Source organism: Cariama cristata, unplaced genomic scaffold (genome assembly GCF_000690535.1).
Source record: "Cariama cristata isolate BGI_N322 unplaced genomic scaffold, ASM69053v1 scaffold4439, whole genome shotgun sequence".
Taxonomy (NCBI): Eukaryota; Metazoa; Chordata; class Aves; order Cariamiformes; family Cariamidae; genus Cariama; species Cariama cristata.
This window is the reverse complement of record NW_009633874.1, coordinates 752-24877: the sequence shown is the minus strand read 5'-3', so window position 1 is coordinate 24877 and position 24126 is coordinate 752. Positions and strand designations below refer to the sequence as shown.

At 42.8% G+C, this 24126-nt stretch overlaps 1 protein-coding gene across 1 annotated transcript in view; it reads right to left on the bottom strand.

The window, feature by feature from the left end:
• The window catches only part of PRDM10 (PR domain containing 10), a 33665-nt gene extending 17903 nt beyond the window's left edge, over window positions 1-15762 (bottom strand). The window contains exons 1-9 of the mRNA XM_009706916.1: window positions 15670-15762; window positions 13673-13837; window positions 11980-12039; window positions 7920-8127; window positions 7299-7540; window positions 5918-6121; window positions 3815-3887; window positions 3037-3154; window positions 1944-2073 (exon numbers count right to left, since the gene is read on the bottom strand). Coding sequence (XP_009705218.1) covers window positions 1944-2073; window positions 3037-3154; window positions 3815-3887; window positions 5918-6121; window positions 7299-7540; window positions 7920-8127; window positions 11980-12039; window positions 13673-13837; window positions 15670-15762 — 1293 coding nt within the window. The remainder of the gene's footprint in view (window positions 1-1943; window positions 2074-3036; window positions 3155-3814; window positions 3888-5917; window positions 6122-7298; window positions 7541-7919; window positions 8128-11979; window positions 12040-13672; window positions 13838-15669) is intronic.
• Window positions 15763-24126: the final 8364 nt, after the last annotated feature.

Genomic DNA, 24126 nt, shown 5'->3' with positions numbered 1-24126 from the left:
GGAAGAAGCGCTGCAGACAGGCGACTCGCTTGGCCGTCATATTGTCTGATCGCACACAGACAATCAAAATGACCCAGCTGTTAACAGCCAAGCAACTTCTTCTGCACTCATGACTATTACTGCTTTAACCAAAGATGACGTAGGCTGACCCGTGAGAATTTTTACGACCAAAGTGACTAGCACAGACCAGGGAAAGCAGAGAATTTCCGTCTCGTTGAAATTGTTGTCGCTCTGAAACATCATCATGTATTGTTAGGCAGTGTCTTCTCCTTTCTAACAAAACTACCTAGAGCACTGAACTGGAGAGTGACAAACGAGATGATTATACCGTGCACTGTGCGTTCCGCTATCCAGTTTCCAAGCTCTGCACGCTCTCATGCACCCAGCTGCATACATCACTTACATTTATCACACAAAGCTGTTTTCCTCCTTTTTTTTGCATTAGCATAAAAGAAAAGGGAGGGTGCTGGGAGCAGGAAGCACATTCCAAAAAATCTACATTCTTTCCGTGTAAGTTCCAATAACTCCTCTGGGATGGAATCCTCTCGTATTACGAGAAAAAAAAACAAGCCATAGATCCTTAACTTGACATTACTTAATGCAGCTAAGGAAACTTAAAAGCACAAGCTAGGAAACAGAGCACCAAAAGTATATCAGCTCAAGGCTGGTACTGTCAGAGCGCAAAAGGAAGTGTGGGAGAAGAAAAACAGGAAGGTGCCAGAAGGAGTGGAGCGGTTATAAACCGTGAACGCTTACCAGATAGAGACTCTCAGAGCAGTACACGAGCCCAATGTCCAGTCCCGGTCTAGGTGGCAAGTTTCCACACTTGCTGACGCTAAATTGTGCTCACAGCATTCTGAGTCTCAAGTTCTCAGGCAGATGAACTCGTGCCCAGTCATTAGCGAGGCCGACAGACCTCCAAAGGCTTGGGACGTAACCATGGACCCGCTCGAGTGTATAGACACACACAAGCTAGCTCTGGGCCACGCTCCAGGCTGGCAGGCCGCAAGCCACTTCCAGTCCAGAGGCCGTTCAGACACACTGGCACGGGACTGTGCCCAGTAACCCCTCTCTTTCTGGAGTTAAAGAGTTTGGGATCAATGTTATGCTTACTTGTCTAAACGGAGCTGGTTTGTGTCATATCAGCTTCTGAAGAGGGTGATCTCGCAACTCTCTGCATTTAATGCAAGCTTTAGGGCAATCCTGCACGCTCAGAAAATGAGCGGCAGGCATTCGTAGGCAACATTCCTCCCTCTGAGTCAGCACTGAACCGTGACCCAGTGAGATGCCAGAGGAAAATTACCGCTCCAGATATCAGCTTTCAACTAAGTCATAAAACAGAGCCACTGATCCCTCCTGACACCTTTCATAAAAGGACTTGGTGGTAACCTAAGCATGGTCAGCATCGGCGAGAATTTAGCATTTTACTTAGATGCATCGTATTAGGTCCCTACAGAATATAACCAACAGCCACAAGCAAAAGATCATTTTGCAATAAGTACGCCTACAAGAAGCCCTTTTGTTAATATTAAAACATCATAAGGAATCATAGCTCAAACTGATTTAATTCTACCAGCAACAGTTATAAGAGCAAGCTCTGACCTCACGTTCCACAAAGGACAAATACGAACCTAAATTCCCATTACAGTTTTACTGTCTAAATTACTTTTGTGATGCTGCTAAACTGCCGCAATAACCTATCTCAGTGCTAAGTGATTTGGGACGAAAGTTGCTGTAGAAATGCAAGCGTTTTTACAGTTTTTATAGAAGGAAAGTAGTGTGCTCCCCTGGCAGAGAATCACAGCTAGAAAACCAAGAATTACTTGGGTCTAAGCCCAAAGCACACCCTCAATTTGCACCAATGCCCCAAATTCTTTTAGTCAAGAGTTTACATCCCACATGATATTTATTTTCCCCCCTCCTCTCCATCCCCAAAACTATACCTGCGTCCCTTCTTCACACTTTTCCCCATTTTCACTGGTTACTTCCATACGCATGAATTTGGGAGGGCGCCCCGGGCGTCTGCCTGGTCCAAACCTCCTCTTTCCTCGCCCACGACCTCGGCCTCTGGCTCTGCAGAATACAGAGTGCTCCAGGTTAAGAGACAGAAAAGATGGATTTGGAATCTCCACTGGTTTTACGCGTTCTTTCTCAGCATCACTATTCACCCACTCAACTCAGTAGCAATGGCCTGCAGTAAATAATAAAACCTGAAGAAATTCTGACAGCAAAGAAATAGGGTACTGGCTGGTATCTATTTATTTTGTGCTCTATGAGAAATCAAAGTCCATAACACATTAAAATTTATTTCATTAATCGTGGGACTGAGAGGACTACTGGCTTCCAGCAAGTCCTCTGCCATGGCAAGTCTCCTACTTCCAACACCCCAGAGTATGGCGTGCTGGCAAGCAGTTTCACCTAGATGGAACATGAGCACAAGGAAACCAATTTAAAACCTGAAGCATAACATCCCTCCCCAAAAAGGCACTTAGCCATTGATGTCAGGCAGGAAACTGGAAGGAACAATTTTCTGTGTCAAAAAACCACACAAAAAAACCACAGCCACTTGCTAAGTATCAGGAAAAAGAAGGCACCAATGTCTTCTGCTCTCTGATGGATGTTTGCAGGTTCAACTTTTAATAGGTCAGGATAAACTATCTTGCCAGCCCAACAAGGAGCCAAAGCACTAGAAGTCTTGTTCTCCAAGCTCTGTATCCGCATACATCTGAGAAGCATCAGTATTTCAATATTGTGGAACTGAAATACTGCAGTTTAAGTCAGTGGTGAAAAACCAAAAGCAAACCAAAAAAATTCTCACCTGTTTCAAGAGGGTATTTATTTCCCTCAAGCTACTTCCTTCGCAAAGTCTCTTACACCAATCAGCTTCCTGGTGCCACATTCTTACCTTCTGGTGCTGAGCCGTTCTCTCATGGGTACCCAAGTTGGTCAGTAAGATCTGTGGGGCAAAGACCCTCCTTTCTGCAGATTTGGGGAAGCACCATAGTGACACACAGACAAAGCTAATGCTTTCAGTACCTGCTGAAGAAGTCCAGTTTCTCATCATGGGAGTTGAGGTGCTGCTGGAGTTGCTCTGAGCTCATGAAACGACGATTGCACTCATAACACGGCCAGTTCTTCTCTTGCTCTCTCAGAACTATGTTCAATTGGAAATGTCAATAACAGCATTTCAGTCACCATCAATTAAATGCCCAATTTCTTTTTTCCCCTAAGCCTTTCTGTCCTCTGTGGGCCGTATTTCTCCCCTGAAGGTTAGACAGACTGCAGAAATACCCAGCGCTGCTCCATTTAGCCTTGCTCTTATCCTCTCCGCACCGTGGCATGAGTACAGCTCATCGCAGAAAGACAAAAAGGTCTCTGGGGACAATTCACACGGACTACAAGCACTGCTTAAAGTTCAGGGTGATTTTGAAATTTACCCTCGTATGGAAGAAAACCTACAGGATTGTGCCTCTGGCCTAATACAGGAGGTCAAGAGAAATTTCTCACTCTAAAGCAGTAGCACATCAGTTTATGACACAGACTCAACATTAGACATCAAGTACAGAAACGTACCTCTTCCTAGCAGCAACCTAACGCTTCCCAGAAACTGAGGCAAAAGGTTAAATTATTGTAATATTAGCAGGAGAAGAGGTAGTAGAAATAAGTCCCAATAATACAATCTAGATCTAGTTTAACTTCTCTTAACCTAGCAGAAAGTCCACAGCACTGTACAGGCCATATACTTGAAACTAAGAAGTACAACACCCAGCCACTATCACACTGCAAAAACTGAGAGCAGAAGAGCCCAAGTTACCCTTCCTTTCCTCCTCAGATATGTCATGGATCTTCTGGTTCACAAACTCTGCGTAAGAGGCAGCGTACCACACCTGTTTTTTATAACAGAACACTTAGATGGAACCAGAACTACAGGGAATTCATTTGAAAATGGTTTTTAAGCAATACATTTACTTCACTTGCCTCAACCACTAACTCTTTTTGCTCCTTTCATCCTCAATAATAAAACCTGTTGAGATCAATATGCCCCCACCGAGGAATAAGAGAGGTCTGCTCAGAAAGCATATCCATTTAATTTTAAGGTATAGGCTCCTAATATGAATGTTCATCTCACACATGGCTACCAGTAGCTCTAAAGGAAATAAGATTAATCTCTTTAGACCCGACTGCGCGATTGTAAAGGATGGACGTCAGCAGAGTACTGTTATTTGTTGTACCAAGAGGAATGGAAATGTTTTTATCTCAGGGATTTCCAATTTCTTTCCTGCTCTCTCTGCATAGATCATAGGCAGCACCGTCCAGAGACTCATTTAAAATGTTTCTGAACTTCTGAAGGATTGAGACAATATGGTCCTGCTTCCCAAAACAAAGATCTGCCAGGCTGCAGCACGATGGACCCGCTTTCCTCGTACAAGGGATTTAGGAAGCCTCCAGCAGGGAGAACCACAGGAGGCAGAAAGACAAAGTTTATTAGAGCCTAAAATCAGATGCTTACATTTAGCTGAGAATTCTTGCATCGTTTCTCATTTTATCTTACCGTTTGATTAAAAAGGTTCAATTTTAGAAGAGATTTCTTAAAGAAGGCACGAACAGATTTTCAGCATAAAAAAGTCTGGGCAAGTTTAAACTTATGTTGGGCCACAGGCGTTTTCATAGCAGTGGTGAGTGGCATTTCTAACTCCTTCAAAGACTCGCAGGTGCATGTCACTTTGCAGGAATCTCACTAGCTGGACAAAGAAGAAAGCCTAGAGATCCTAGACTACTCACCTGTCATGCAATACAGAAGTTCAACTTTAACTGACTGATCCTCCTAGTTCAATCTTTGGACAAAATTTATATGATGCCCTACACCCACTTGAGGAGGAAAACACATTACAGAGCCTAGGTAAATTCACTTTCAATTATCAAACCAATTTTACCCCAAAAGACACTACTAACACATAAAGCAAGAAAAATGGTGCTTCCAAGGCAGGTCTGGACAGATTTAATGGAAGTCTGATTTCAAATTGATTTAAAACACTGTTGAGAAAATGATGTTTGGATACACTTAAAATGGATTAACAAGGTTTCTAGTGACTCAGCTTAAACAAATCAAGGACTGATTTCACAGAAACCAAAGAGAATCCTACTCTTAAAAAATCAGCAACAAGTATATAGGCAGGCTTTTGTCCTAGTTTAGCTAAGTGTCTTTAAAACAGTGTTTGGTGGGTTTTTTTGTTACCTTGTTGAAATCTACGTGCAAGAAAAGATTTGAAGAAGAACAAACAATTTCCTGATATCAAAGTTTTTTGGTTACCCCCAGTTCCCCAAAAGATGTTGAAAACGAAGGTCATCTCAGCAAGCCACGCTCCTTTGAGCTCAAAGTAATCAATACATTTTTAGAGGGAACAAAAAGTAACTCACAGGGAAGTCACAATATCCTTTATCATTTTCCACATGCAAAGTTTCAAAAGTTCCAGGAAAGCCAGGTAAAGTGAGAGACCATATTCACTTAAGGCACCAGAAAACAAGTCAAGGGCACACAGGACTAACTGGAAAGGGCATCCAGAACTAAAAAGAATAAGACTGCTGCAATAAAAATTAGATTGCATCAGCAAAATATATGCAGTGTAAAGCATGACAGTGACAGACAAATCATTTACATACTCGTACTTTAAACTCCCTCATTTTATACCTGAGCCAAGGCTCATTTAAAATCCGTAAGTCAGTGGCCAACTACTTACTGACTTCAGTGACATTCGATTCAGGCCATCATGTGCTTTATCAGAGGAAAAAAAAAAAGCCCTAAAACTATTTACAGCAATCACTTTTGGAACTTGGGAGATGCACTTATTAGATAGCAACTCTAAGATTTTATTTCATCAGTAGAAAAATGAGTCGTGAAACGTGCACAATGCCATACCTTGAGTTCCTGCTTGGGTTCCACATTTTTAATAGTTGTGTAATAAATATGGTGGCCGTACTGATACGCTACCAGGTTCTGCTCCAAATGGTTTTGAGCCGGACGCACAAACATCATCCAGTTACAAAGAGCCTCGCTAGAAAGTTCAAACCACAGGTCCTCTTGCAAATCTCTGTCTTTTCTGTCACCCTTATCAAGGGAAACCTGTAGCAAAATCCAATTACATGTGACTGTAACTGCCTGGCAGCAGGTTCAAAAGAATTTGAGTTTCTCAAAAAAAAACCCACCCCACAAAACCAAACACAAAACTACTGTGCCCATGCAACTTTTACGTTAGGAAAACAATGAAAGCATAGCTAATTTTCTCTTTGCTAACAGGGATCCAGAAACAGGCAGCACTTAGAAAACCACTTAAAACAGGTGGCGATTTAACTAGGGAGACACGATGGACCCTTCCATGGCTTTCAAGGGCAAGAAGCATTCATTCAAAGGGTCAGGCACAGTACTTCGCATGTGGCTACAAATGAGGCACAGGAAGCTGTAGCTTTAGTAGGCTATCACTTGTCAGATGTTTCTAACTGGCAGACCCACTTCTCCTTTCATTTCTTGACTCATGATGTTGCCTCAAACTGGAAGCAGCACTTCTTTAGCTGAACTTCTGTTGGGATATTGAATCTGCCTGTGGTCCCAATTTCCTTGTCAGACACTGACCATCAGAGAACAGCGCTCCTAAGACTGCGGACCTAATCTCCATTATATAAAGGACCAATTCCTATAACGAAACCAGTAAATAAACAGATAAAAGTCAGTCAAATCCATTAGAGTTCACGCCAAAGACTTAGCGTGAGGAAGGGGAGAAAAATCTCTCCCCTCCCCTACATCTCGTGGAGGAAAAGAGGGAAAGGAGAAGAAAAAAATTTTTAACTTAAGTTACAGCATGACATAAAATAATGGCTGCAAAACTTCCTCACATGGGGTTCCTATTTTTATGTCCAGATGCTGCTTCAGCCCACGTGAGAGTGACACACAGCATCCCACGTTATGTGTCCTATACATCATAACACCATAATGCCAGAACATTCACTACAATTATCGTGTCTCCCTGAATAAGAGAGTAGATTTCAAGCCCAAGCACTCTGCTCACTACAATTATCGTGTCTCCCTGAATAACAGAGTAGATTTCAAGCCCAAGCACTCTGTGTACTTCCAAGTTACATTTAGAGATGGAAGTAACCAAAGAACATCTCCAGTGAAGTGACTGATCTACATTTAGAGATGGAAGTAACCAAAGAACTGATGAAGGCAGAGCAACAAACTCATGAAAATCAACGCTCAAGCACAAATCGATCCCTCTTCTTCTCTCGCTTACACACCCCCTTACCTTCAAATGAATATAGCAGTCTTTGAGTTCCGTTTGTCTAACCAGGGGTCCTTCCACAGGTCCAAACTGCGTGCGTTTTGGGATACGCCTTTTGGAGAACACACCTCCCAAAAACCTGTCTATATAGAGCACCAAGGGGAGGCTGGCTCTTGCCCTGGTCAGCACAGGCCGGTTTGGGATCGGATGCAAAGGTCCATGTTTCGGACACACAGAGGGATGTGCGTTATTACACTCTTCACACCCTACAACACAAAGTCAGAGAGGACATGACTGTCAGGCAGACACTCACGCACCAGCTCAGAAGAGACAGCCTTATCTCCCTCTAAACATCTTTGGCTCAGCTGTGGGAACATTTATTCCAATCGTCTGCCCACATTTTAAAACATTAGAGAGGGCAGCCTCCTGCAAAACGAAGAACAAAGCAGCTCAGAGACTCCTCCTGAGACAGAACCTTGTCTCTTCAGGAAGGCAGCTTACTCTCAGTCTACATTTCTGGGGATAAAGGGATTTACTTATTACTGCTAAAGTCTGAATGGTTTTGGCTCCGTTTACTCAAGGGCTGGTGGAGGGGAAAAAAAGGGGAGGGCAGCTAATACACTACATGCTACTTCATATGCTTACACAAATCATTGGGATCAAAGGGTCGAGGTGGATCTGGATCCCATTCATCCATGTCAGTGTCTTCCCCATCTTCTTCCTCGTCTTCATCCTCATCTTCTTCCTCTTTTGTTTCCATCCTTCCCATTTGATTCTGCAGAGGTCCTAAAGGGTCAGAACCATCCACCGCCTCCATAGGAGGTAACACTTGGTTATGCACCGGTAACGATGCCTGAGGAGAGAATTCACAAACAATCAAAATTGATTCATGAAGAAAAACACTCTTACAAAGACGAGCAATGAAGGTTTTGCTAGTCTACCCTCTCCGCTTCCTTTGGTAATGGAAAGAAGGACAAGGGAAAGTGAAGCGACATGATAAACGATTGCCGAGGGATGTTCCGCATCGCTGCTGTTGACAGCCTCGCTCAGGACAGCTCTGTGTCACTACCTCGCTCTACCCTGTCAAGGACTGACTTCTCAGGAGAAGAAACTGAAATCAGAGAAGTTCTGGACCCTCACGGAAAGTTTGAAACAAAGTCCAGGCTCTGCAGAAATTATCTAGAGCCTAAAGCTGTATTTTAACTTCATTTGTACCAGTGACAGAATCCTGCACTTTGGCACATGATCTTTTCTCTCCTATCGTACAATCAAACAAAAACAATCCCTAGAGCACACATGTAGAGACCAACCAGGGATGAGATCACATGGGGACTAGATAGAAACCATGGAATATGGAGGACAGTTGAGGGCATTGTATTCTTTCACTGATTTTAAAGTTTACCCCTTTCTTCCCTTACAATTGGGGGGGGGGGGCAAAAAAATAATTGAAGTGCACTGCATAGAATATTCCATCACCCACACGGGTTTCTCAGGTAGAGAACAAGAAATACTACACACGGTAAAGCTGTCTTAAACTGGCAGAGAGACCCAGTGGATGTCGGTCCTATGTGACAGCCAGCATTACACCTTCTGTTAACTTTGCTTTTCAAAGTTGAGAAGATATTTGAAGGTGGTTGCTCAATACAGAACAATCTGTAGAACAGGTTTCGCTGTATATTAAATACATGATCTCTGCTAAAAAAACCCCGCACATTCCAAGGTGAGACGATGAAAGACAGCACAAATCTGCGCTACAGCTTTCGCATCTCCTCCCGTATCACTCAGACACGTTTCATCACCTGAGACAATGGAGCAATGAAATCAGTGTACTCGTACATTTAAAAGAAAAGGGTGCCTGGCAACTTACTCTATCTGCTTGTGGACCCTGCTCCAGAGCCATTTGCTGGGGGGATTCGGCAACGTTGCCGAGCACGGACAGGTTGGTGGGATTCATGCTCTGAGCAGCAGCAGGCAAGAGCACAGTTACCTAAAATTATAGGCACTCATTTTAGCACTGCGTCATTTCCATCAGTCACGTACGGGCAGTGCCCTGCATGCAAAGCTCCCTGGAAGTCCGCTAGGTCAAAAACTGTAAGAACTGCCGCATTTTAATGACTTTTTTTTTTAGTGGGGATGATGGACTTGGACAAAACCTGCAGATCCGGGGACAAGGGGAAAGGCTGCAAAACTCAGCTAGATTCTGCAACTTTTGATTTTCCCGTCTCCTGCTTTTGGCTTTAAATTAAGGTTCTATCCAGCCTAGGTTCGAAGTCCACTAAAAACAAACGTGAGGAGCTCTTTAGCTCAGTGATTTGGGGCCTTTTTGTCTTCTATGTCCAAATTTACTTCTTTTTTTTTTTAAGGGAAAACATAAAGAAGGAAAAGGAAGCATCTCTTCTTTTTGTCTATCTTTCTCAAGCAAACCAAGAGCCACTATATAAAAAAAAAAGATGGTGTATTGACCTCATTGGAAGAGCAAGCATTTAGAGGAGAGGATGCCAACAATTATTTTTTCTTCACGTTATTTGGTCACACTACACATTTTTGGTTGTTTTCATACTCATTTTTTTGTGTGGTAACAAGAAAATTAATGCCTATTACCATACTGCCCCCATCCATACAGCGACAAAACAAAGCAGAATTAAGATCCTAGGAATCATCACCTTTCCTATCTTTTGTTTCCTGCTATCTAGACAGGTCTTTGCACCGTTATCACACGTGATTTTTCATCCCTCTCTACAGTTGACATCATGTGGCTTCTAGTTTGTGCCTCTGACTGTTAAGCAGCTTTTATGCTAAAATTAAAGTCCCTGCCTCTCTACAGAGCGCTTAATAAATATCAGATAAAATTGAGAACAGCAAATTGTGCCAACAGGGAAGGTGCAGACAAGAAAACCTGTAACATTGGGCAGTCAGTCTTAAAGTTCAAATCTAGCCGATTCATTTAAAGAGGTATTAAGACTAATTTAGAAACTGTTTAAAATCTACAGCAAAAATACTTCAGGGAACCGTGTGACTGAGGAGGAAACCACCAAGACGACAGCTGAACCAAGCTGTCTGGTATTGACATTTCTGATGCCAAAGTGCCAACAGAAAAGGGATCATTATTCAATGGCACACCTCCAGGTCTGCCAGCAATGAGAGATTCACACAAGCTTGTGTCTATTTGTACCTCATATTAGCATTTCCTACTACTAATCACACTTCAAACATATCCTTACTTTCACTTCCATGTCAGACACTGCAAGGAATACAGGCGTTATTTTTAAAAACCTTTCAATCTCTTTTTAAGATAAAGTTTCTTTTGAAAGACAAGAGCAGCTTTAATTATTATTTTAACATTTGTTGTCAGTTCAGGGATGTCCCACCTGAAATGCTGATGTAAAAACACCTGCAAAGGTGCCACAACGAGGCATTCCCAAGCAAATGAACATCTCTGCTGGGACCGCCTGCGGTCAGACAGTGTTGGAAGGGAGAACGGCCTGAGGACACACAGACAGGTGCTCACGCCCTTGATACTCAACATGGGATAGTAACAGCACACCACCTCTGCCATCAAAGTCTCATTTGCGCTGCACGTATATCTCTACTTTTAATTAGATACTTGTTAAATGAGCTTTAAGACAATTAAAAAGGATTTTTTTGGCTTCTTAATGCAAGGAAACTGATGTGGCAAAAAATTCCAGAATGACACTCCAAATACCTCCAAGAGAGCTGGAAGAAAACAGGTAACACCTTTCCTTTGTCAGTCCTATCATTTCCTGCCTGTGCCTCAACAGTTTAGAAGGTCTTCTTTTAGCAAGAAGAAAATTTATTTTCAGTGCACATTCAACCCTTCGCTCTGCCCCAAGACTGTCAATAAACAGGCATTTTAATGACGGCATTGGTAATGATTCAGATCCAACACATCCATTCACACATGCCATTAAAAACTCATCAAGCAGTAATGACTTTCAGTCTCTACAACAAGCAGAGAATTTGAACTACAGATCTAGATCTGAAAGCACCTATACCCGATTACCACAATGCAGTCCCCAAAGGTACTAGTAAAAGTCGACAACAAAACCTTCCCATCCATGATGGATGGAAAAAAAAGAAAAATCATCAACACTTTATAAACACAGGCTCCTACTTTATTCTGTTCCTAGCCCACTTCACACTGGCGAGCACATCAGACCTGGGATGCCCTGGTAAGGTAACTGAAGCCAGTAACTGAACTTCTTCAGGTTTTACAATTATTTTCCCATGAAGTTCCTAGTAAACCTAGAATTTGGCCCAAAATTTCTATCCCTTGAGAGCCTTTTATGGACTTAAAGGCATTTGGATCAGAATCTCTGCGAGGACAACTGCAAACCCAGTCTTTCCAGAATGACAAACTAAAATAAAGTCAGCCACAGCAGCTTGCTGACTTACGTAAAGGGACACCGTTGAAAGATTTTTTTCATTAGGTCTGGGGCAGCAAAGTAGTATTTTTGTTAAACATGAACTAAAAAGAATAAAAGCAAACTCTCTTCACTTTTCTTGTCATTCATGCACAAGCTAGCCAAGATAATAGCGGCTTTTTTGATCCCTGGAATGACAGTACATGACTGAAGACTGCCATTTGACAAATTCAGAGATAGCTTATTATGCTCTACGTCCCTATACCTTCAGTAACAGTTTCCTGACAGTTTCAGGCCCAAAGAAAATAATGTCTCTTTCTTACCTGCTGGGTGGTGGCATCCTGTTGGACGTAAGCCACTTGGGACGGATCTGTAAACAGAGTCTAGACAAAGTGAAAAAGGCTTATCAAACCAGCCTTGGGGTTGTTTACTCCCAACTCACACAAAAATTACCCTGCCACCAAGAAACGATCCACATTCGATCCTTTGCTAACTTCTAACGTGCTTATTATCACAGCTGATTAGTTCAACTTACCCAAGTGGACCTACGTGCCTAGAAATTAAACTAAAAGTAGGTAGTGCTCCACAGAAAGATAATATCATATTTATGCGGCACTTTTCATCTACGTACCTAAAGTGCTTCAGGGGATTTATTTTTTGTTTTAATACAGAAATCACTTTGTCAGTTCCTGATTTGATAAAGCCTACAGGATGAAATTCAATAGCTGTACGAAAACTACGTAATAGTTGAGGGCAGGATAGAAGCTAAATATTAACTTTATCTTTCTGCAAATTCACAAGACTTCTGCATGCTTTCTTTTGAGGAACTATCAGGCATATCCTGCATGTGAATTTGATATGGCCAGAATATCGGGTTTTGAATTTCATAGAAGACATGCCAGCTCCAATATTCTTACAGTAGCCTGCAAGAACAGCCCTGATGGGAGGGCTTCCCCCTAGGAAACGCGAGACTCGGACGAAAACTAAGCATTGACTGAGGTCGGCCTTGCTTACTTTGCCAAAACTTGAAATATCTGAGCTTGTAGCAGTCTGGGTCCAACAAAATAAAGCATGGCATAGTGTAAATTCCATTAACGCTTTGCTAATTTTATCTCGGTTGCATGATAGTGCCTTAATACTAGATCTCTTTTGACAAACTGGTAGCATTCAGAGTTTTGGAGTTACTTGGTCAGTAACTTCCTGGGAGTTATCCTCTCAAAGTATCTTACCCTCTCAGAACATCCCACCACGTAGGAATCATTTTTATGTAACAGCTAAGAACTGCACAAGAGAGAGACCACGCCGCACGAGGCTGTGCCAGCGTTGCTGCCGGTGTCAAGTACGTGCACTTTCTAGCATTGCTAATCTGTCCTGTCAGCAAAGACATTATAAAACATTCTCGACAAAGCGTGCCTGTTCATCTTTTTTTATCTGTCCACACAGAGGTACAGATGCACACTATATTAACCCCATACGAACACATACTGTCAGAGAATAAAGGCTATTTGATATAATTACAAAGAAGAACCTGGGTCTATAAAATCTACAACTTCTCTGAAGAGAGACTACAAAATCAGATTGAATACACTGAGATCCTCTGCAAAAAGACATTGTAACTATCAATTATGAGAACTGTACTGTGCAAAACAAAGACTCTTCCAGAAGACACAGAGATCGCCCTCAGCTTTTTATTGAGCACAACAGAGGCAGGATTTCTGGAGAGATTATCCGTGTTTTGGAAAACACCTTTGATTATAATTATAATCTCGTCCGCTTTCAGTGAAATAACCAGCATTTCATAATTCATAGCCTCGACATTCTTCGATTACCACATTTGCACATCAGGCAAATGAACAGCACGAAGTCCCTATTCAGCAACGGGGCAGATAAAAGCCTTAAGAGCAACTGCCTGCTATTTTCCAGTCATATCGCTTGGCTGGTAACTGGCTTTCATCTCAAACAAGATTGTTTTGTTTTCTAGGTGCCAAAATGGGGTGGGCTCAGAACCACACATGCCTGCGTAGCCTCCACGGGATGGATGTAAACGAGCGTGTGCTCCGAGGTGTCCACAGAGGTGTAGGAGGTGCCATCCGCCGTGTAGACCACCTGCTGCGAGGGACGGTCCTGCTCATCGCTGTACACAATCTGTGCCACCGTCCCCCCCTCAGGGACAAAGTGCACCTGGAAGAAAAGAAAAACAGATCCTGTATTGAATCTGAAACATATGCCTATAGGAAACCACACAAGACACCGAGGTTGCACGGTGCCTTGGAAAGCAGAGAGTACCTTGTGTCCCAGCTACCTAGCCAATTGTTTTGAAAACAATAAAAAAATTCACTGTAGAATACATATTTAAAATCTCATTGAATTACGCTAGCAATGTAGAAATCTGGACACAAACTACCATTGGTTTCCCATTTTCCTCTGCATTTTAACTCAAGACCTAACTGGTACAAAGGGTACATACCCATACTTCGCTCTTGCATGACGCTTTGAAAATTCGTAAGAGAAAGTTCAGATTGGAACCGTTGTATCTATGGAATTTATTGGTATATTGTTTCCCTTGACTTTCATATTCCTTTCTGGATTTATGATAATTACTTCATTCAGCTAGTTCTGTAGTCTGAGGTAATTTTTTCTGTCTGATGAACGGCTAACAGAACCTATTAACTTTGATACCGCTTCAAGCAATAGTATTGCACCGATCACGAGGCAGCAACAGCATATGTTAGATTGCTTCTCTGTAGTACGTACACACAGTATCAGTAGAAAATGCAACTATTTAAAACAGAGAAACAGATAACTGAAAGCATTAAGCAATGATTCCAAGGAGTACCGGACCAAGTAATGTCTAGGGCGGCAGTTTAAATTCAAACAAGTTGATTTTGACAGAACATTATGATCATAAATGACGATCAGTGGCCTACCTGAAACAAGCTAGAATACTTAATTCCAGTGGTGACAGGAACGCGTTTGACCCCCTTTACATGCTGAAAAACATTTTCAGCATATGGGAAAACACAGGACAGTTAGCAGGAAACCTAGTTTTAGTATCTGTACTCATATTCACATAAAATGTTTTCACATAAAACGATGCCAGAGTTACATATTTTATTTACTTTGTTTCACCTTTTAACTTATGCTTCAGAAGACACTTGGTACTCCCCCGGGGGATGCCAAGTGCTGATTCTGTACAACAGACCCTCACGCAAACACCACAGTAAGGATGCAGGCAGTGTTCCACGTCTGGAGAGCACTCTGCAAATACTAATTAGGCCTCATAACTGCCACGTGCAAACAACAATACGGTTATCCCATTGTACAGATAATGGAACACAGGCCATTGAAAAGTGCCTTTCTTTGCAAATTTCAAAGCTGGAAATTACCAGAAGAGCCAGGATTTCTCAGCTTGCTGGTCAAATGACATGTAGCACCCTCTTCATAACATACTCAAAAGAATAAATCAATTTACAGTCTTCTAGAAATTCTCAGCTGCCTTGTCTCAGAGACAGAGGGACTAGCTGCATACACCAGAATCTGACAGTCACTAACAATGAACATTTCTCCTTTCCCCACTACCCAGATGCCTAACTGGAAAAAGTTATTCATATTACTTTCCCCAAGCTCCACCCACGGTCCCAACTGATTCGACCGATGCCATCAATATGGGCTGCCGCAGACCACAGATTTTGTTAATATTCATTAGTCTGAACACCCTTTCACTTTCCCACACGGTTATATGTATGTTTGGACACTGAAACTTCTACAGCCACCGGCTGGTTTCGTTTATCTCGTTTCAGATGTCTCTGTATTTACTGCTGCGGTTTGCACAGCTCACTTTCTGAAGCTTTAACCCAAAAATCACTACAGTCATGTTTGTATTTCTCCTCAAATGAAAGCTGAGTTTCCAGACTATGAGAACCAGCTGAATGAGAACATCTGCTCGCTAAGCCACCACACCGAGCCCAATTCAGTCCGAGCAAAAACCGAGAGCTCTGGAAGGCACTAATCACCTGAGCAGTATTCTGTTCCTGCTCAGCAGAGTCAGCCCACACCTGAGGACTTTCCTCTTTTGAGTCCATCTCCTCCCTGCCGTGGTGCTCCATGAGGAGAAAGGTCTACTGGAGGAACGCCTGGTTGATTACATTCATCTGTTCACTGTGTTTCTACTTCCAGAAGACAAGGTGATCTTCAGTAACATGGCTATAAAAACACAAAAAGAAGATGACAGAGATATTAAAACAAGTGTGACGCATCGAGCGGAGGTATGAGGTATTACCATCAGCTACTGCACTACAATAACACACTGCCAGAGTAAAGCAGGCTTGGCTTGACGAACACGTGCATTCTCATTTACCATGCTCAAGTTCTGCTGTATAATACTTTCCACATCCTATTAAGGAGGAAACAAGTCAACCATTGCTACGATCGCACCGAAGGATGATACCAAATGCCTCCTGCACGGAAAGATTGTACTGAATTCCTTCTGCCCATCTTTCCTTGGCCACAGGCAATCCACAAAATATTCTTCACATTGTCCTTCTGGCACTTACAGGCCTAGAAAACAATAAACAATGCAGAAAGCTAACCTTAAGCTTCCAACAAGAAAACGCTACGTTCAGAGATGCATCGCCAGTGTCTCAGTTCACCTGAAAGAGGTTTTGTTGGAGAACCAACTGTCTTTACACGTCCAGGCAGCTTTTACCTTGTACAAAGCTGCAGTCCCAGTTGGCATTCAGGCAGTGTTACAACAGACAACTTTTAGAAAAAGAACAATGAAACTTAAACTCTAATTCACGGGAGCCCGAAGATCCTGACAAATTGCTTCCAAGCTAGGTTTTATTCACCTCTCGCAATTTTATTGGGGCCTCTCAAGCTGCCGTTGGGAATCTCAGAAGCGTAATTTACAGCTCTGGTGATTGGTTTAGTCAGTGGTTCAGCACCTTCCCAGTGCTTCATCTCTAATGTCGTATTAAATCACAGGCCCAGGAATTAGCATCAGGCTGAGCCCATTTCATTTTTCAGCTAGTCCAATTAACTTTATTTTATATCTAGTGCCTCGCTGGGCTGATCCAATGCCAGTACTCCGTCTGTGCACCAGGAAGAAAGCAGAAGGCTCCTTGCTGGCGCTTTCATTCATTTACATTTTAAATGCAAATTATTTTAGTCATAACTTATTCCCATAAATGCTAGCAGTTGGCTTGTCATTGACAAACTAAAAAAAGATAAGGAGGGGGGAGAAAAAAAAAGAAAGGCAGCAGGTACTTTCTGCCTCCTGCTAATTTTGCCAGCAGCGAATAAGCTTTACAGACCTGAGCACCAACTGTACCACTGGTCCTGGCCAGAACATATAAATCAATAGTACAGAAAAGTCTCAGGCGAACAGCACTGAACTGTGTGGTGGTGGGGGGAAAAAAAAAAATTGTATCACTTCCACATACACAAAGAAAAACTGTGGGAAAGCTATTTCTGGGCATCACTAGACAGTAAGTCATGCCATTATTGGTGACGAGAGCCTAACATTTGCTGTCTCATGCCGAGCACAGCAGTACACGTGTGCCACGCAGTTCCCCACACAAGCAGAGACCGAGGAGCAGTTCTGACTTCCTATTAGACCCACACCCCTTAGGTTATGGGAACAAAGGAACAGAAATCCTACCTTCATTCGTATTACTTGATACAAAACATTCAGAAAAAAGCACTGAGGACAAAAGGAAAAAAGAAATACGTGTACCTGTAAAGTGCAACAGTTTAGCTAGGGGATGTCATTAGTACGAAAACAATGAACTGCAGCAAACAGTTAGGACAACAGCCTCACTCAAGTGTTGCAAGCCAGGGTCATTTACAAGTAAATATTATTTATTATTATATATTACAGCACACACAAGCTCTGACCTATAAATATCACCCCTCCCTACACAGCACCTTTCATCCAGCTATCTCAAAGCTACTTGTTCCGTTATTAAGGATTAATTCAGAGATTTTCTCATACCTAATCCTACCCCTTTCACTGAACTCTGTGACTCATTTTATCAGCTATACAATCACCAAGGCGTCTAGAACCGCTTGTGTGAAACTTGACAGCGTTTGTGTCAGTAACATAATCCGAACAACTCTTACAGAAAACTAAATGCCTATCTTGTTGATATTCTTTGGCTGGTTTATCCCAAACAGCAATTTTTCTTGACTGTCGTTATTAATCGAGAGCCAATTCAGGTAATGGCACTAACAATAGCCAGTAGTTTAATCAATTACCTAATCGCTTAGAAAAATAAAAATAAATGCTAGAGGCTTCAAGTTCGGGTGGTTTGGGTTTTTTGAAATATAATTATCCTGTTCACAAGAACGTAATTAAATTAACCAGTGACAGAATTAAGAGAAAAGCACGGCTCCGGCTAATTCCACATGGTGCGACAAGTAGCAGAATTTTTGGCTGACCTTCCCAACAAGCAGATATTGAAGGTCTGAAGGAAGATGCTGACTCACTCCTGCAGACTCATTTTGGCACAAATAACTTACAACTTGAGTGGAAAGGAGACCGAAGGGTTCAAACAGGTCTTTAATAGACAAAGCTGGGCATTAAGATTCATATCTGCAAAAAAAACAGTACCAAAAAGTCAGAAAAGAAAGCAGAAGACAGTTATTTCAAGTTCTAAAAGTTAGCGCTAATGTCAAATCTCAGGGAAAAAAAGCAAGGTTCAGCCAAATTCAGTGGCTCGGTGGTGCAGTTTCTATACATGGTATTGTTATTGCTGTTCTTCACAGAAATGAAAAAACATACTGCTCAGCCCAACCGGTTGCGTAGCAATAACAATCAGGCAATATTAGGAGCTGCAGGCTTTGCTGATGCTTTCAACTTCTGTACTTCAAAATACATCCTAGGATCTGCCTCCGATATGCATTCCTACCAGAGCCTAGATCTCCGTGAATTCTCATTTCTACCATCACCAAAACACACAGAAAAGCATGTTTCCCTGGAAACGTGGATGTGCTGAGTAAGAAGTCAGTGCAAGCACTAACAGGCCACGTCCCAGAGAGGTCCCAAGGCCAGGCAATAACGAGGGTATGAGGCAGGAGCACGCGTTGAAGTTTAGCTGGTGTGAAGCCAATAGTGAAACAAGACCTGCAGTTAAGGTCAGGAACTAGAAAGCACGACCTGGTCCTAAGTCACTGACAACGAAACCGCCAGAAAACACAAACACCCGAGTAAGTTTTCTAACACTGGTGACTGAAAACATGGAAATAATTTTGCTCCATAGGATGCTCTCCCTCGTTAATCCTGCATGATCTTATTTGCTTCCTTAAATCCCCCTCTCAATACCCGTTACAGCTGTGGCACTGACAGCCACAGTGCCTTGAGATTGCAACGATTTCCCTGCGGTCCTCTCTCAGCAGAGATGTCTCGCTGTACACGGAAGCGGCAGATGTCCAGCTCAGCACACAGCCACAGTATTTTTTTCAAATTAGATGCAGAAGAATCAGGGTGAGTATATTAGGGTACACGGCCTCTACACTAAAGCCTGTTACCAATACCAGTCTAGGAGATATAGGTAAAGAGAATACTTATTTTCTCAAAGAGTCTTGCTGGAAGCTTTGTTGTTTGGTTTTTGTTTTTGTTTTTTGTAGCAGAAATGAACGTGAAACTTTGGGCATAAGCATTGCCAAACAGCTGGCACGCAAGGGAACACTCTCTGCTTTGTCTCTGCTTGCTCCCTGCGCTGTTTGCCCACAGATTATCCTTTGCAATTGTTGATTTTTCTCCTCGCACGCATCAGACATTTTCAGACAAGCTAAATGCCAAGGCAAGCCCCTCAATGGGAAGTTCTGCAGCGTCCAGGAGGACACACATGTTATGAGATCTATCACCCAACATATCGACTGCACTTCCGTGACCTCCCCAAAGCTCACGTACAACCTAGTGTGACGCACGCGAGCGAGAAGCAATGCCAACATGTGAGATGCTAAACCATTTAGAGAAATTGTGAAGACAGCCTTTTCCTCCCCAAAATAGCAGGCGTGCCTCACCCAGTCCATGCTGGGTGATGACACAAGCTGAAACGGTAATAGGCATAAATATAACCCAGTATCGCTCCAGTACGTCAGTGGCAGAAAGCAGTGTGTCATATATAACGTGATTCAAGATATAATGTGAATCAAGAACCCGCAAAACTCCCATTCCTTTAAAAGAAAGGCACATCTAAATTCAACGCTGACGTTACCTTGGACATAGCCAAATTGTGGTGCACGTCTGGCACAGAAAATCTCTCTTCCAGCGGAAGATAAGCTCATTCTGCCCTGTGTTTGCTGGAGCTCTGAGACAGCACCCACGGGTGCTGCCCTTGAGCTCCCTACGACGTGCCCACGTTTTTCACAGGTAGAAGCACGCTCAAGAGTTAGGAAGCGACAGTGGCGTGCGGCTCTGCTTCTCTCTCGGCAGGGCTTACCAGCGCAGGAACAACCTGGTGCTAACCACAACTAGAAGGCATCCCATTTAGAGTTGGAGTGCGCTGAGCAGACAGTCAGGGCAGGACGAGTATTCTCCCACATGTCCGTGCATCCGTAACATCCAGCCGTCTGCCTCATCAGGGAAGCGCAAGTAAATCAACCACCTCTTCAAGATAAAACAGGTTCCTTTCAGTATGCCACTCATATTTACCTTCCTTTCCGCAACACCCGCTGCTGTCAGAGACCTACGGCCTTCCTCTTTAGTTCTTGCCTTTTACATCCAACCCAAACATCTCATTAACGGTAAAGCTTCTCCTCTGCAGCTCCTGAAGCCCGGAAAGCGTCTTTGTGCCACTGTCTGAACAGTTCTTCATCTTTTTGGAAGTCTCACTTCAAAACTCCTTTTGGCCACCATGCTACTCTCTAACCCCTCTCTCCTGTTCCTGCAGGACGTTGTTTTCTCTGAAGCGGTATTATTAAAGCAGCAGCTTTCCCCATTCACTGCATTCAGCTCCGGAGGATGAGAAAGCACGGCTCAGGGGCAAAGCGCCTCATTCGCTATCCAACAGCAGCATCCTCGTTAGCAGAAGACACCCCACCCTCAGCCATCACAGCACCCGTGCCATGTCACCTCGTAGGTGCACCTATGACCCCAAACACCAAGGGAACAGGGGCGAACCGTGCTTTAAGAGAAAACCTCTGACAACAGCAAAGTCCTGTTATCTTGTATTTGGCATGTCAGAGTTTGACACAAGTTGAATATAGTGAGCTCACACGGTGCTTCAAAGGAAAGCTCGGCTCTGAAACTCAGAGAAAAGCATAACCAATAAAAAAAAAGATCAACGGTAACGGTATTTTCTTGGCATACGTGCTATTAAGGAATGACAGTTTCTTTCCATGCTGGGACTACACAAGATACACAGATAAAAACTCCGAGGACTTTATCTGCAGCAACCTCTCCAAGTCTAATTAAGGATATGCTGCTGAGAAAGCACCCGAGCCAGTGGCTGCCAAACATTCATTTTTTTGTCCCTTCTCTGCGATGAGACGAATTGGGGGGGAATATTAAAGCTGGGCAAGGGGAAAAGTCCCCCTCCCTGCTCAGGGAACCATAAAGCCGCTGCAGTATCTCAAATGAGAATCCACTTTACAATAATGGCACATAAAAGAGCTAATGTGATTTACTCCCCAGCGTAAAAGAGGCTTGCATATAGATTGGGGTTCCCTGCAGCAATAATAGCTGGGGCTATTAGCTTAATCCTTTAAGTACTGAGCTCACTGACCACTCTTTTTCCACCGCCAACCATATGCAAGGACAGCAAGATTGTTAGGAAAGGGGGTTTTACGACTACAGGTCTTCCTCCAGCTTTTAATACGAAAATGATTTATTATGCTCAAAAGGAACATCACATGTGTCTGCAAAAAGCTATATCCCACACTTAAGTTAATTACCCCAGCTTGCCTAGAAGGCAGAGTCGGTGCATTTCCTGAGATCCCTTGGCAAGAGCATGCTTTCATTGCAGCAAGAAGGTTTCTAACCTCATTGAGGACTGAGTCATGACTGCCGTCTCCTCCTCTGCATTCTCATCCATCAAAAGCACATATTGTTTCAAGGAACCCTGGCTCTAGTGCATTTTGGCTGAATGTTAATAATCAGGTAATATATAACCACAGTATTTATGTTTTACTGGCGAGTTAGAAATGGAAATCATACACAGGGCTGGGACAGCAAGGATTATTTATTCCCACAAAAGGAAAAATGACTTCAATTTATTTAGGCATATAATAAATAGAAGAGCTCAGCCAAACACAAACTCGCTCTTTACTCAAATTGTGCATAATGAATCGATCTATCTATATCCTTACGGCACATCCATCATCAAAGCAACAATGAGTCAGAAGAGATCTCTTGGATGTTCAACGCCAGTCCTCCGCTACCGCGTCCAACGCGTGTCACCGTCCTTTTCCTAAAGGGACAGTGCCCAAGCACTGAAGGTGAGAGGATCGCAGTCCATTGCAACTATTCTCTCACACAGCATTAGGTCAGTAGCTGAAAGCCTACCTGTTTCTACCACAAAACACGAGAGAGAACCAAACACTCCAAGTGAGCTCAAAGAGGAGAGGTTAACTTCCTCCTGGGGCATTACCCAGGCTGAGCTACAGACCTACTCGGCGATGCAGATCCCGCTCTAAGGATTAAAACAGTCCTAATTCTTGTAGGAGTGACTGTTTCTCACAGTATCTATCCTTCGCCTCTGAGTGGGCAAAGAGACAAGTTAATTACATTTCCATACATGCACATGCTCTTCTTAAGTCACCTCTCCCCATTTGCTCAACATCTCCAGCGATTTCTTCCTCCTATCCTCAGCTTCCTTAACACGTGACCACGTTCTTCACATCATCCTCTTCCAAATGCTTCATACTTTGACGCCCCCACGATATCATCATCTGTTACTAGCACACACCGCAATTCTCAAGCTCCAGCTGCTTGAGGCAGTGACTCTGTCTACTTAACTGCTTTGGTTTATAAACAACAGAAGGAGAAGTCTGATAAAGCAAGAAAACAAGGAAAACCCGTATTTAAAGTACAATATGACAAAAAAAGGAAAATAAGAGATCTGTATCAAAGCCTGTGCTACACTGCTGCGTAGGCAACCTTCAAGGTGGCACTCTCAGGTTCTTCTGAAAGACAGCAAAACTGTACCAGCACCATCACATCACTCAGTTCCCCTTCAGCTTCCTCTTGCCCTATTTTTTGTCTCCTATCCCTTCTCCTCCTCAGGCAACTCTTCCCAAAACTACTGTCCATTAGAGGAGGAGGTTGTTCCCCTTCCTACAAGCGGATGGTGCTGCTTCTTCCCTCCCTCTTCCACCCCTCTGCATCTCTCCTTTGAATTAAAACACCTCTCTTTCAGCTCTTAAAATTCAAAAGACAAAACTACCTTGTTTCTGCACATAAAAACCACCTCCAACTTGTCTCTTTCAGAATAGCTGCTTCTCTGAAGTACACAGAAAACAAATCAGGCTATCTGTACATTAAAACAGGCCGGGACTTAACATATTTGGCCAGTTAAGGACTACAACACAACTTATTTCTGTGTGCTTTACTAGCATGAAATACAAGTGACAAGTAGACCAGATCTCATGTTGAAGTCAAAACAAAATTCACCATACTAAAACAGGCCCGGTAATTAGCTACACTTATAAGTCAATTAAAATTCAGTTTACACAGCTGACAGCAGCTCCAGGTGGTCAGAAACACACTCGAAGTAGCTGCTGACTGCAGAGCAAATTACCATAAGAGAGCTCACGCAGGGATTTTCTTTGCAGGTTAGTAGTAAGGGTGCCAGAGGAGAGCAAGTGACACCACATACCCATTTCTCTCTAAAAACAAGTTGTCAATTATTCCATCAGGTAGTAACAATTGCATCGGTATCTCATCCAAGGTAATAAAGCTGTCTTCGTTTCAAACGCCTAACACACAACAAAAGCATGCATATAGCCAAGTGCCAAAAAGCATCGCAATTCGGGAGATAAGTTCTCCATTTAAGGACTGACTAGAGGAATACACCCTCTTTTTCTTTTTTTCCTAGAAATGAAGGCATTAGAAAGCTTGAGACTGCCAATTATTATTTTATTTCCACAAAATATGCAAAGAACCCTCTTGTAAAATCGCCTGGTGATTCATTATCATTTAATCTTCTAACTTAACCAACAGAAAGGAAAAAAACAGTTTGAATTATTAAAAATATAACAGAAGAAAGCTAAAGTTCAGTATAATCTCTCTTCCCATCGAAACTCTGAAAGAGAAACATTGATACGCATCCTATAGACACCCAGCTTTGTGCTTGTTCAGTCTTTAGAGGCCTGTAAGAACCACAAATATATCAGTAATACACTAGACAGGTTGGTGCAGATACAAAAAAGCGCATCGCTTCATCAACTATGAAGCTCAGTAGCCTAAAGCAGTTTTTAACTCTCACCTACAGACCCCTGCGAGACCCCTCCTGAGGGTCTGCCATGAG